General features: G+C 35.0%; 1 protein-coding gene across 4 annotated transcripts in view; it reads left to right on the forward strand.

Moving 5' to 3' along the window:
* Nucleotides 1-14,199, forward strand: part of SMAD4 (SMAD family member 4) — a 60,398-nt gene that overhangs the window by 23,674 nt on the left and 22,525 nt on the right. For all 4 annotated transcript variants that reach the window (XR_004041979.3, XM_030867950.3, XM_060310187.2 and 1 more), the window contains exons 5-8: nt 1,147-1,359; nt 4,341-4,460; nt 4,555-4,671; nt 6,105-6,158. Coding sequence is in view for 3 of the 4 variants with exons in the window: in XM_030867950.3 (XP_030723810.1) it covers nt 1,147-1,359; nt 4,341-4,460; nt 4,555-4,671; nt 6,105-6,158 (504 nt within the window). In the remaining variant the exon portion in view is untranslated. The remainder of the gene's footprint in view (nt 1-1,146; nt 1,360-4,340; nt 4,461-4,554; nt 4,672-6,104; nt 6,159-14,199) is intronic.

Consider the following 14,199-nt stretch of genomic DNA (forward strand, 5'->3'; position numbering starts at 1 on the left):
GAGATTGTATGTGGAAGTCTGAACAATAGATTATTATTACCTCTTTGAAATATTCTCAGTTTAATAAAAAAGTAGCTGTGTAACTAGTTAGTATTTATGTGTAATGGATTTTTTCAAAGATTAACATAGAGAAAGATAAGGAGCATTATATGCTGATTCTCAATGGAAAAGAGAATGTCTTTTTGTGGACTGTTAACTGCTCTAAGAAAAGAACCTAGTGTTAGAGTTCAACGGATTATAAAATTCTAGGGTAGTGTTAGTTCAGATGAAGTAAAGCGTTGTTTGCTAAAGATAAAAAGCAAACCCCAAAACTGTAGCCTAAAAAGAAATGGGGAGGTTCTGGGCAAGAGAAGCATTGATTATTGTAAGTGCAGCTTCAATTTTCCTTTTTTTCCTCACAACAAAGCCAACTAATTATTCCCTGGTTTGTTCAAGAAAAGGTGTTATATCAGCTAGAGCCTAGCTTTGCTATTAAGGTGTAACCACGTAGGCGAAAGATGTTGTTTATCGAGTTTTTTCACACTACATATTTATCAAACATCATTATTTGGATTGGGTTTCTAGAAGGAAGTTTCAGTTTGACTTACCATTTGGGATTTTTCTGCTCATTCTGATCTTTTAGGGGACATTCAGTATACTTCGCTTTCAAAGAATATGTTACTAAACAGTAATTCTAGATCTGGAATTGGATAGCTGTCAGATCCCACTCATATTTTTACACCGTGAAATTAGCAAAAAGATTAAAAAAAGTAATTACTTGATCTCAATTTGGTCGTCTTAACTAGGTAAATATTTTCCCCAGCCACTTGATTTTTTGTCTACTTTATTCTATGTATTTAAGGTGATGATTACTTTTAGATTATTAATCAAGAAACTAAAAATACCTCTTTAGGACTATTGCTGGAGGTTGTTGGAATATGGTCTACCTTCAGATTTCAAGGAGTCAGTCAGATTGATCTGATGCCACTACCTCTAAATAAATAGCTTTTGCTGATAGAATAGTATGCTTTAAAAATAGTACTAGAAAATTCTGAGTTAGACTGATACACACTATAGTTGATTTAAGGTGTTGTTATATTATAAGATTTTTTTTTTCTGGGAATAGAAGCTTATAAGATTTTAAAATATGTTTGCTTTTCTGTATAGCTCCACCTAGTATGTTGGTGAAGGATGAATATGTTCATGACTTTGAGGGACAGCCATCATTATCCACTGAAGGGCATTCAATTCAAACCATCCAGCATCCACCAAGTAATCGTGCATCGACGGAGACCTACAGCACCCCAGCTCTCTTAGCCCCATCTGAGTCTAACGCTACCAGCACCACCAACTTTCCCAACATTCCTGTGGCTTCCACAAGTGAGTTGTAGAGTCAGATGTAGTCAGCAAGATGAATTTTCCTAACCATTAAATATTTATAGGTAACCACTTGGAGGAAACCTCCAACAGAGTATCTTTCATAGGTAAACAAGCATTAAATAGGTTTTTGAGTTGTCCTGGAAAAAAATGGTGTTTGTAATTTATTTAAATGTTCTTATGTTGATGTATAGTCACTTGGAATTTAAGTAATGATTTAAATTAATGGTGTAATTTGTACTTTATTACACGCAGAAGTAAGAAGTCTCTTAAGCTTTCAGATCTATTTTAGAGAAATATTTAAGTTACCAACAAGTAGTTTTGAACCAAGAGGTTTATAAAAATCTTTGTTAATGGAATTGCAAGCTTTCCTCTAATCAGTATTTTTATTTTGCTGTATCTGGCAGAATATTACTTTATAATAGTCATCTCAGTCTCCAGTTGTGCAAACTTAGAAAAAGGAATCTTGACAAATTTGTTAGTAACAAACATATAACCCTCAAGATAGATGTTAAGTATTTTAGTCAACTTTGAAATAAAGCTAAATTCTGTGTATCTAACTTTATTTTATTTTTTTTCTAACAAGTCTGTTTTCAAAAGATTCTTCCCATTAAAGAGGTGCTCACCTTCTCTGCCATGTCATGGAGGCAGAGTGCTATTAGGTCCAGATTTTCTTGGGGCCTGGTCAAGGAAATAATGACCTTATTTTCATAGCCACCAAAGGTTGGACAGTTTTCAACTTGGCAAGTTGAGTGGCCTTCTTTTTGTTTTTAAATTAATCACAGAACAGGGTCTTCCCATTTGTATTGTATTATTTGTACCTGCTTGCTAAGGAGATTGTATCTAAGCCCACATCAGCAGTGAATTGTTGATAGATCTGGACTGATACTTGTTAGTTGCTATCAAAGGAAGCATTATTCTGTTTAATATCAGATCAGATTCAACATAGAAAGTTGATCTTTGGAATAAGATCAAAGGACTGATTTCTGTAGGACTGATTTCTACAATTGAGTTTCAAATAAAGTATACCAAATTTCCCCCTCTTTAATTCATTTTACCTCTTCACACAATATCTTTTGGATTTGCTACATGAGATGACAGTCTCACTATAGACAGCATATTCCAAGTGGGCCATATAGGTTAAACACAAACTTGGGAACCTGAATCTTTAACCACTTGGTGCTTCTGTTATCTGTCTACTCTTTATTCACTAATTTGGGAATATAGTTGACAAACAGAGTGGGTAGGGAAGGAGAATAAAAGAAGGTACGTTACAGCCACTTGAGCATAGATTAGTGCCATTTAACCTCTGTTGATACTACCTGGAGGTTGAATTTGCATGCCTTTGTTGATGCTTGCTAAAGTGACTTCATTTTAACTGTTACGTTCCCTGGGACTGAGTCCTATTCAAATAAAGTGATATGAATGAAATGTGGATAATTTTGTCTTGGTGTTTTTTGGATATATTTTCGCAATGAGTAATGATTACCATAAGTTTTAGAATTTGTTGCAGAATGGTTCCTTAGATCTCAAAAAGTGTATTGATAAAATTAGAAGAAAGAAAAGAAATTGGACTAAAATAGGGGAATTGGAAGACTATGTGAGCTGATTTAGTTGTTTAATTTCATTTTATGTACTTGGAATTGTGTAATGGAAATACTCAGTACAGATAACTGCAGTGGGCTTTATGTTCATTTGGTACCTGAGTATCTTCAGGGTTTCTTTCTAAATATCTGTAGTAAATTAAAATAATTTAATTTCTTCTGCAAGTGACAGTTTTTGTAAGATAGCTAAGAGTATGCACCACGTACAGTCGTTAAAAAGCAAGAGTAAAAATTTAATTAACTTTAAAGATGGAAAAATTTGAGGGGGATGAATAGGATGGGAGGTAGCTGAAAACATCCTCTTTAAAAAAATAGAGAGTATTGAAGTAGTCTCTTTAGCTTTCAATTTTATAATCTTAGCCTTAAGGAAATGTGAGTTGTAGAGAGGAGAAAGATGTTCCTTTTTCTTCATACTTTGAGCTGTTCATTGCATATTCGAGCAATGGTGTCATTTACTCTCTTCTATCTGATTATACTCCCACATAGATGAGAAAAGATTGAGGTAATGACAGTAACAAATAACAATTATGGAATTTCATTGCTTTCCAAGTGAGATGCACAGTTGACTTAATTAATTCTTGCTTGAAGAAATTAAGCTTTTTCTGTACAAAAAATAAAGCCTTAAAAATGTAAGCAATTTCTTAGAATGGTTTTGAATAGAATAGTTCTCCTGGTATATTACATACAGAGAGAGCAACTAATTTCTTGTGAATCCAGGAGTATGGTAGTGTTCTTAGAGGCAATTCTTGATTTTTAAAAGCACATGAAAAAATTTCAAAATAGACTGATTTTTTGTTTTGTTTTGTTTTAACTAGCAGATGCTGTGTTGATTGGACAGTGGAGCTTACCTTTTTTTTTTTTTAACCTTCTCACCTTACCCATCACATTCCATTTAAAATATTTGCCTGCTCTCCTTTTCTTTGATCACCCTCTAGCATTCTGCCATTACCAGTACCAGTGCTGATAATAATGAACTTTCCAACATTTTCTTGAGCCTGGACTTTTGGAGTCCTAGTCAGAAAGGTCCAGAGCTAGATGGAGTGGCTGGGAGTGAGCTAGTGTGCTTCTGAAGAAGTTATTATGATAGGCTAGACCTATAGTGGGGTTTTGCTGGCATTTGAAGAATATTTGTGAAGAAATGGGCCAATAAAATTAGCTAGATATTACTTAAAGATAGAATAATTTTGAACTTCTTCAAGTTAAGGTTTGCCTTTATAGATGACTCTAGGGTTTTTTTATTATATAGGCCATGGGTGAATTCTGCTTTTTGCTCATCTTTGTAATTGTGACCATCAGATATAATTGATCCTTCATTTACTGTATAAAACCATAGGATTGCCTCTATAAATGTACCATATTAATGTCTTCTTGTTCCTCTAGGTCAGCCTGCCAGTATACTGGCAGGCAGCCATAGTGAAGGATTGTTGCAGATAGCTTCAGGGCCTCAGCCAGGACAGCAGCAGAATGGATTTACTGGTCAGCCAGCTACTTACCATCATAGTATGTATATGCTTTTTAAAATCTTCTAAGTAGTTGAGAAAAAATAGGCAGAGTTTATAAAAGCAAATTAATCCATGTGGGCCTTAATTTTTAGACAGCACTACCACCTGGACTGGAAGTAGAACTGCACCATACACACCTAATTTGCCTCACCATCAAAACGGCCATCTTCAGCACCACCCGCCTATGCCGCCCCATCCCGGACATTACTGTAAGCTCTTGTTTTTGTTGTAAGGGCCTTTTCTTTTTGAGAACTTTGTTTTCTTTCTATTCTTTTAAAAATGTTTTTACATCTTTTAGTCATCTTAAAATTTGGTTTCATTAAATGATTAGTGCTTTTCAGTATTTTTGGTAAACAGTTTTATTTTTCATAGTTATGTTATCATACCTTTGTTTTAGAGGATTGATATTTACAGAATACTTTTATTTCTTTGTTGCTGATATTTCATTAACACCACATTGATTGCCATTCATTTGTTTGTTTGTTTTGTGTATGTTGTTAGATCTCATGTGTATCTGTATATCCACCCTAAGTGTATTGAAACTCCTTGAGTGTCAAGATCTCAAGGTTTCTCTCACCACAGAGTTCAGCATACCATAGACACTCAGATGTTGAATCTGTCATTCCTCTACTCTGTGCAGGCTTGATTGGGAGGGATACCCTACTGATAACCATAGCTTGTAGTTTCAGGCAGAACAGGAACATTGTTCATTTGGCCTAGTAAAATCAAGAGTATAAATCTTTCATATATATTAAATCCCTTTTCCTCCATTATAAGATTAATAATACCAAAGAAAACTTGGAAAATACACAGAGGAGTAAATAAGAAAATAAAAATTATCCAGAATCCTACTACCCAGAGATATCTACTTCTAATATTTTGTCACATTTTTCCTTCCAGTCATATAGTCGGGTATATATATAAATTTGGGGGGAGAAGGAAATCAGACTGTGACTGTGTTGTTGTACCCTGCTTTTTTACAGTTACGTTACTATTTTTCCATGTCTTAAGAGAATGTAGTTTTTAATGGCTGCCTGGGCCAGCATAGTTGTTACGGGTGCTGAGTTTGGACCCTTAACTGGCTGTGTGACCACTGGCAAATTATTTAACCTCCCTAAGACTTAAGGGTAGCAATAGTAGTATCTGTCTCAGGGATGTTGTAAGAAGTAAATGTAATAATTCATGTGAGGTGTTTAGCACAATGTCTTAACACATAATAATCTCTCAGTTATGTTAGCTACTGTGCCATTTTGTAAATATTCTTAATTTAATAAACGATAAACACTTGTTTTAAAATGGACCTCACAATTTGAATTATTATTATATATTACATTATGAATTGTACTGTATTACATGGATAATTTATAATTACATTAAATTTTGCATGTACAACTATTGTAAATTGTTTAACAGTTGGTATACAGCTCTAAAATGTTGGCTATTAAATAGCTACAAAAGTAATTCAAGAGTACTTGCTTATTATAATTATAAAGTAAACTAAGCTTTTACATTCTTAGACATTGCATAAGCTCGATCTAAACAATTCCTAAGGTATGATAGTTATATTTAAGGTTTATTAAAAGTTTCAGCATTGGAAAACTTTTAATAAATGAAAATGGGATTTTTATTGTCTTTTCTTTAGGGCCGCCAGTTCACAATGAGCTTGCATTCCAGCCTCCCATTTCTAACCATCCTGGTAAGTGTATTTCAAAATTAATTCCCTACATTTAGCTTTTCTTTATGGCAATTGAAACACATACACACAGAGAGATTTTAATATAACTGCAGAGTAACTTAACTTTTCAGATAAGTACAATACTCATTATGGCATTAGTTAATCAACAGTTTATGAGTAACCAATATAAGCACACATAAACTGTCCATATTTGGTTTTTTTTAACTGTCTCTGAAAGAAAAGACAAGAACTGCATTTTCGGCTAAAATATAAAGTACCAAAATACCGGTTTTAAGATGCATGTAATACATAAATATGCAGTAGAAGAAACTAGGTTTCAAAATAGAACAGCTGTAAAACTGTAGCTTAAAAAGCCAGGAAGAATCTGAAGTAGATGGTGAACAGAAAAATAATTCACCGTATCTGTCTTAGAAGATAGATTCAGGAATCTCTGGTTAACTGCAATTTAGAAACTATTTGCACTAAATTATGTTCAAAAGATTAGATGAAATAGCTAAGTAAACTATAGAAGTAATAAAACAGAAAGTTTGGAAATAAAAGAAAATATTGAAGGCTTCTTAACATAAACAGTGGATTTTGATTTGCTTTTCTTCCCTCCATCCTATCCTATCTGTTTTTCTTAGCTTAGAAAGATGCAGCTATATAATTTCAGTTCATCACCTTAATTTTCCCCCTAGTTTTACAAAAATTTTATTATGGAAATTTCAACATGTACCAAATACAAGTATAGAAAATTGTACTCATTCCTCAGTTTCAGCTATTATCAACTAATGGCCAATCTTGTTTCATTTATACCCTCACCTACTTTTCATATCCTTACCTATTATTTTGATGGAAATACTATATAATCATTTGATACATAAATATTTCAGTATATATTTCCATTGAAGATTTTTAAAAAATATAACTACAGTAACCATAATGGTCAATTTAAAGAGTAACATATAGTTCCTCAAATAGATAAATAATTTTCTTAAACAGTGTTCTGCTATTTATTATTTATGTTGGTTCTAACTTTTCTTCTAGCTGTTAAAGAAAAATAACATTGAGGGTAAGACCTTTATGCTTATAATTCTTCTCATATTTCAGTTTCGGGAATTTGAAGAATTTCTGGATCAAAAGGCCACATTGCTTTAGTGATCACATCAGAGTATGAGAACCAGTTTTATCATGCTCACCAGCAGTAGATGTGATACTTCAATTAACTTTTACTGATTTAGGAGGCAAATATTTGTTTTGATAAGGAGAAAAATGCTGCTGGTGGGACAGAAATATTTTTTAACGATACATATTTACTAGTTACATGTTTACATTTTTAAATATATTTTTTAATCATACATATTACTAGTTAAATTATCCTCTTAAGTGGATTTTCTGTATGTTATTTGCATATTTTTGTGATTTTAAACATTTTTTGTGGGTCAAGGGGTCTTGCCTTTCTATAAACATTTTTATTAAGAAATGTAATAAACAGAACGTACATAAAACCAGTATACATACAGTCTGATGAATAACATTAAAGCCAACACGTGTGTAACCAACACCCAGACTGAAAATTAAAACATTGCAGCACCCTCAGAAATTTTCCCTCCCCATGCATTTTGTCTCAGTCAAAAACTTTTCATCTCCTCCTGCAGAGATAACCACTATCCTGCTTTTTATGGATTTAATTTTTTTGCTCTTTGAAAATGATGAATGCATCCCTAAACAATCCAGTAGTTTGGTTTTACTGCTTTTTGAAATTATATAAATGAAATCATTGTATCAGAATCTTAATTCATGTTAATAAGCATATTGTGGTAAAAGGGGGAAATCTGGAGTCTTAAGAATGAGAATTTTGCTGGCTTCAAGGCAGCATCATTGACAATCAGTAGTGACCCCTGGCAAATTGGGGGGTGTGGTTCTCAGTGTTCATATGGCTTGGCAGAAGGTGGTCCACAGGAGTAGGGATAATCAGGGCTCTGAAAAAAGATCTACCATGGATGAATAGTGGAGTGGGGTTGGGAATGGTGGCATTTAGCTAGTTATTTGGACTCCGTTTTGGATTCAGCAGTTGCTTTGGCCTCTTGATGGATTTACTTCATTCTCATGGTAGAACTCATGTTGAGGCCTAACAGCTCCTGGTGGTTAGGGAATAGCATTCACTAGTTTTGAGGATATGCATCTGTAGGACCCTGCACTGGCATTAAAGCCTCTGTTTTTGAGTAGAACGGGAAGTGACTTAATGGCGAGGATGATACTGAAAGGTCTTTGTCCACGTGGTTGCGGGAGGGGTCAGCTCTGCGCCTGTACCATTAATGGAGTCAGCTTGTTGGAGCCCAGCTGGCTGTGAACTCTCTGACTGTGAATATGGATGGGCCCCAGAAGAGTTCTACCTCACAGCTGTTCTTCATTTCTCCTCTTGCACTGGTAAGAGAATATGCTGACTGGCCTTCCTAATGGGACAGCTTCCAGTCATAGTGCCCTCCTCCCTACCATTTAATCTCTACTGCTACTCAGTATTTCTTTTAAAATTTGAATCTAGTTATGTTATTTCTCTGTTGAAGAACTTGCACTGACTTCCCTACTTATTGCTTAGCCTATAGGATAAAGTCCAAATTCCTTAGCTGGGCAGAAAAGAATCTCTGATCCGGGACCCTGCATACTTCTCTAGGTTCATCTCTTCATACTTTAACCATCCTGAACTGCTTACCCAAGCTTGCTTGACTATATCATCCCTCTGTACTTTTTTTGTGCATGGTGTTCTCTGCCAGATATGTTATATACTCTGTATTAGTTGTCTGTTGTTTGCTCTGGCTCATAGTCTCTTGAGCTTGCAGTCAAGTTGTTGGCTCAGGCTGCTACCATCTGAAAGCTTTTCTGGGGTTGGAGAATTCACTTTCAGGGTGGCTTAGCACCTATCTGGCAAGTTAGTGGTATTGTGGGCAGGAAGCTCCAGTTCCTTTCTGCATGGACCTCTCTGCAGAGTTTCTTGAGTGTCTTCACATGGCAGCTTGCTTCCTCCAAAGTTGAGGGATCAAGAGAAAGCAAGACAGAACCTCGGGGTCTTTTAAGACTTAACCTCATAAATCACATCTTCATTTTTGTAAGATCCTATTTTGTAGAGAGGGGACTATACAAAAATGTGAATGTCAGGAGGTGAGAATCATTGGTGCCATCTTGATGCCCATACCTCACACCCCTACCCTCTTAAGTGTGGTGACCTCTTTTTAAAGTCACACCACAGTTGTGAAGAAGCATTCCCTAATCCCTCGTGTCCCCTGTTATCTAGTGCTTTGTAAATCCTAGCTAGTAGTTTACAAGATCTGCTATCCTTGTTTCATGAACAAATAGAAAAGGAAACCAAAGTAAACATATTTTGTATTAGGTGTATGGTTAATGCAGCCCTTTAAGGTTTGATTAAGAAATGCTAAAATATTCTACCACTGACTTAGGACTGTATAGATGGGAAATGTGCATATATGAATACGTAAAATATTTTTAATAATTAAAAATCATCAATAATATATAGTATATCTGTTTTGATAAAGTGTTTTTGAATATAATTGCATGTATGTCTTAGGAAATATAAGTAATATAAATTGTTGAAAGTGAAAAAAAGTTAGTATTGGTCTTTACCTTGGTATAAAAGATTTCAGACAGGACATATACTTGGTGATTTCTAGGCTTTGATAACTAAGTTGAAAAATATTTTTGGAAAAAGTTAATCATTTCATTTTTAATCATTTCTTTTTATGGACTAACACTCTTTTGCTTTTTTGTAAAGCTGAGATATATTCATTAAATTAAATATTGATTGCAAATTAAAGCGAAGAGTTTCCTCAGCGTCTTTGAGATTGTTTTGGTCACTGATAAATGAATACAGAATTCACAGATTTTCAAATTCAGGTTGTGTTCTAGTACTTTGGAACTAACTACCATTTAAGAGAGTACCTTTATATTTTCATGAAAGATTCTCATAGGACATCTCATTCAGATATAAATAATAAAAGGAATAATTCATAATGAGTCATTTAGGTGCTTCAAGCAAATTTCTAACTTTTTCTTGAATGACTCTTGTTTCAGAAATTAAAGATAATGCCTTGGAGACTTACACTTTCTATTATAATTGAATAACAATTTTTTGGTAAAGCTGTGCTTTGTAATACGTTTTCTCATTACAAAAAATATTTAGCTGAGTTTTTATATTAAAAAAAATTCATGTTCTTAACTCGTCTTTCAAAACCTTTCCTCTGGTCAGTGATGAGCAAGCAGCCCATAGACTTCATGGGACCAGTTCAACCTCACTAACTTAAGGAACAGGAAACTAAAAATAGCAACATCAGCAAGCACATAACAATCCCACTCCCTTTCAAGTGAGTTGGGACGTTAAGAAAGCTCTCTTGGAAATGAGTAAATTCTGTCTTGCTGTTGATACTAGTTTTGAGAGGCTGTAGACTTGTCACTTATGTGGCATTTGGTCCTTGGAGCGAAAGAGCACAGAGAGATCTAGAAAGGCTTAATGAGTGTTTCCTGTTACCTTCTCCTGTTTTAAAAATAAGAATGTTCCCTCCTCGTTTTATAACAAATTTAGAGTGGACTCTAAACCTTTAGAACCATTTCTAAACCTTTAGAAAAGGTTTTCACATGGTATTTTGTATCCCAGCACCACTAACTTCTCTGGATTACCTATTAGGTTACCTCTAGCCCTGTCTCTCCTCACAGATAGTAACCCCCTTCCTCCTGCTTTCCTGGGCCTTAATAATCCTTTTAATTAGACGGTCATTTTTCATCCCTGGTCCGTGGTGCAACTCTGATGTCACTTTCCTTTTATACTCAGAGCTTGCCAAATGCAGCTTTATGTAACCACCATTGTTGTATGCTGTCTGAAATATTAGGCAAACAAAAACCCCTTTGGTGACTGGAAATAATAACATAATGTTTAAGTGTAGTTGCAGATGTTGCAATTTATAATGATAAAAGTTATTTTTCTTATTTAAACATGGAGATTATACAGGTCCCCTTTTCCCCCTCAATTGACTCTCTTGGCAAAAAGATTGCTTGCCATGGAACTTTACTTGTAAATAGTATTCTTCAGTATGAACTAGGAAATGCATGTACTTGGATCTCATTTTTTTAACCAGCGTTGAAAACATTCGTGACTTCAGGATATTATTTGTAACAAAATTGACTGTTTGGGCTGATTGTTAAAGACCTTATTGAAGTGCTGTTACTGTTTATTGCTGCCAAAACATTGGGTAATTGTTATCTTGTCTTAAACAACCTCTTTAGTTTTAGCTTCAACCAGTATACCTGCCTGTTATGTTGGCTGAAGCTTCTTGTCCATAGCATAATGTGATGCCTTTAATAAAGAATTTTACTATAAGGAACAGCTTCATAAATATTTCAAAACTAGCTTTTTAAGAAGGCACTTCAGTATATCGCTAGTTTTCATGTTCTCATGATAATAAAAATATTTAAAGGAATGTTTGTGGTTAGTTGGTCGTTCTGTATGGCAAAACATTTGAATTATTAAGTTTTTGAATCACCCAGTTTTCATGTGGTCTCTTTTATTAATACTTCATTGGAAAGTACTTTTTTCCTTGACAACATTTTGAAAAGCAATTAGATACATAGACTTTACAGGATTTTTGTTTTTAATATATTTTAAGCATTAATCATACTTCATTTTAACATCTTTTGGGAGGTTTGAAGAAATGTATTTTTTTTGTCATTCTGAGTATCTTTTTATATTGTTGAAAATTCTAGGTCAGCCAGAGTTCATAAATGGCACCGTGAGATGCAGATAAATAATTGGTTTATCATAGAAAACTTTCAATCTCTAATAAATGGCACTGGCCTTTATTCCCCCCTTATGTCAGACCCCTTTCTGCTCTAGGGCTTTTGCATTTGCTTTCCTCTTGAGCTGTTCATTCACAGTCTCCACATAGATACATGGTCTTTCAGGTCTGACTTTTTCGGATAGGATGTGCCCCTGGTCTAGTCTGAAGTACCTTTCCACTCATCTTCTGTCCCATACCTTGTTTTATTTTCTTCACCGTGTTTATCATTACCTGAGTTACCTTGTTCATTTATTTGATTACTTGTCTGCCTCTGCACCTCCATGAAAATAGGACAATAGCTGCCTTGTTTACTGCTGTGTGTGCCTACAGTGATTCTTATGTACCCCATAAATACCTGTTATTTAAAAAAGGAAAATCAAATAATTTGCATGTATGTAGGCTCTATGTAATAACTGTGTTCAAACAAAAATTAGAAATACTTGATCAACGATATTTGCAAACCAAACCTAGTAGTGGCTCTCTTTTGCCCAATTATTTAAAATCATTTATTGAAGTTCAAATGAATACATTCAACACATTTTCAGAGTTAAAATTGTAGTAGTTTGAGTTATTTGTAGTGAGGTGAATGGACCTAGAGACTGTCATACAGAGTGAAGTAAGTCAGAAAGAGAAAAACAAATACCGTATGCTAACACATATATATGGCATCAAAAAAAAAATGGTTCTCAAGAACCTAGGGGCAGGACAGGAATAAAGACACAGACATAGAGAATGGACTTGAGGACACGGGGAGGGGGAAGGGTAAGCTGAGACGAAGTGAGAGAGTAGCATGGACATATGTACACTACCAAATGTAAAATAGATAGCTAGTGGGAAGCAGCTGCGTAGTACAGGGAGATCAGCTCGGTGCTTTGTGACCACCTAGAGGGGTGGGATAGGGAGAGTAGGAGGGAGACACAAGAGGGAGGAGATATGGGGATGTATGTATATGTATAGCTGATTCACTTTGCTATACAGCAGAAACTAACACACCATTGTAAAGCAATTATACTCCAATAAAGAGGTTTAAAAACCAGTTTTAGCGAGGGAAGACAGCAGAAGCAAGAAGAACTACAATCCTGCAGCCTGTGGAATTAAAACCACATTCACAGAAAGACAGCCCTCTGCCTTTTCATCTCGTCTATGTACCAGATGAAGGAACAAGATAAAACCCCAGAAAGACAACTAAATGAAGTTGAGTTAGGCAACCTTCCAGAAAAGGAATTCAGAATGATGATAGTGAAGATGATCCAGGACCTCAGAAAAAGAATGGAGGCAAAGATTGAGAAGATGTAAGAAATGTTTAACAAAGACCTAGAAGAATTAAAGAACAAACAAACAGAGGTGAACAATACAGTAACTGAAGTGAAAAATAACACTAGAAGGAATCAATAGCAGAATAACTGAGGCAGAAGAACAGATAAGTGACCTGGAAGACAGAATCGTGGAATTTATGGCTGCAGAGCAGAATTAAAAAAAAAAAAAATGAAAAGAAATGAAGGCAGCCTAAGAGACCTCTAGGACAATATTAAATGCAACAACATTCGCATTATAGGGGTCCCAGAAGGAGAAGAGAGAGAGAAAGGACCCGAGAAAATATTTGAAGAGATTGTAGTCGAAAACTTCCCTAACATGGGAAAGGAAATAGCCACCCAAGTCCAGGAACCGCAGAGAGTCCCATACAGGATAAACCCAAGGAGAAACACACCAAGACACATAGTAATCAAATTGGCAAAATTTAAAGACAAAGAAAAATTATTGAAAGCAGCAAGGGAAAAACGACAAATAACATACAAGGGGACTCCCATAAGATTAACAGCTGATTTCTCAGCAGAAACTCTACAAGCTAGAAGGGAGTGGCATGACATATTTAAAGTGATGAAAGGGAAGAACCTACAACCAAGATTACACTAGCCGGCAAGGATCTCATTCAGATTTGATGGAGAAATCAGAAGCTTTACAGACAAGCAAAAGCTATGGAGAAATCAAAGGCTTTACAGACAAGCAAAAGCTAAGAGAATTCAGCACCACCAAACCAGCTCTACAACAAATGCTAAAGGAACTTCTCTAAGTGGGAAACACAAGAGAAGAAAACAACCTACAAAAACAAACCCAAAACAATTAAGAAAATGGTATTAGGAACATACATATCTATAATTACCTTAAACGTGAATGGATTAAATGCTCCAACCAAAAGACACAGGCTCGCAGAATGGATA

Source organism: Globicephala melas, chromosome 13 (assembly GCF_963455315.2).
Source record: "Globicephala melas chromosome 13, mGloMel1.2, whole genome shotgun sequence".
Classification (NCBI taxonomy): Eukaryota; Metazoa; Chordata; class Mammalia; order Artiodactyla; family Delphinidae; genus Globicephala; species Globicephala melas.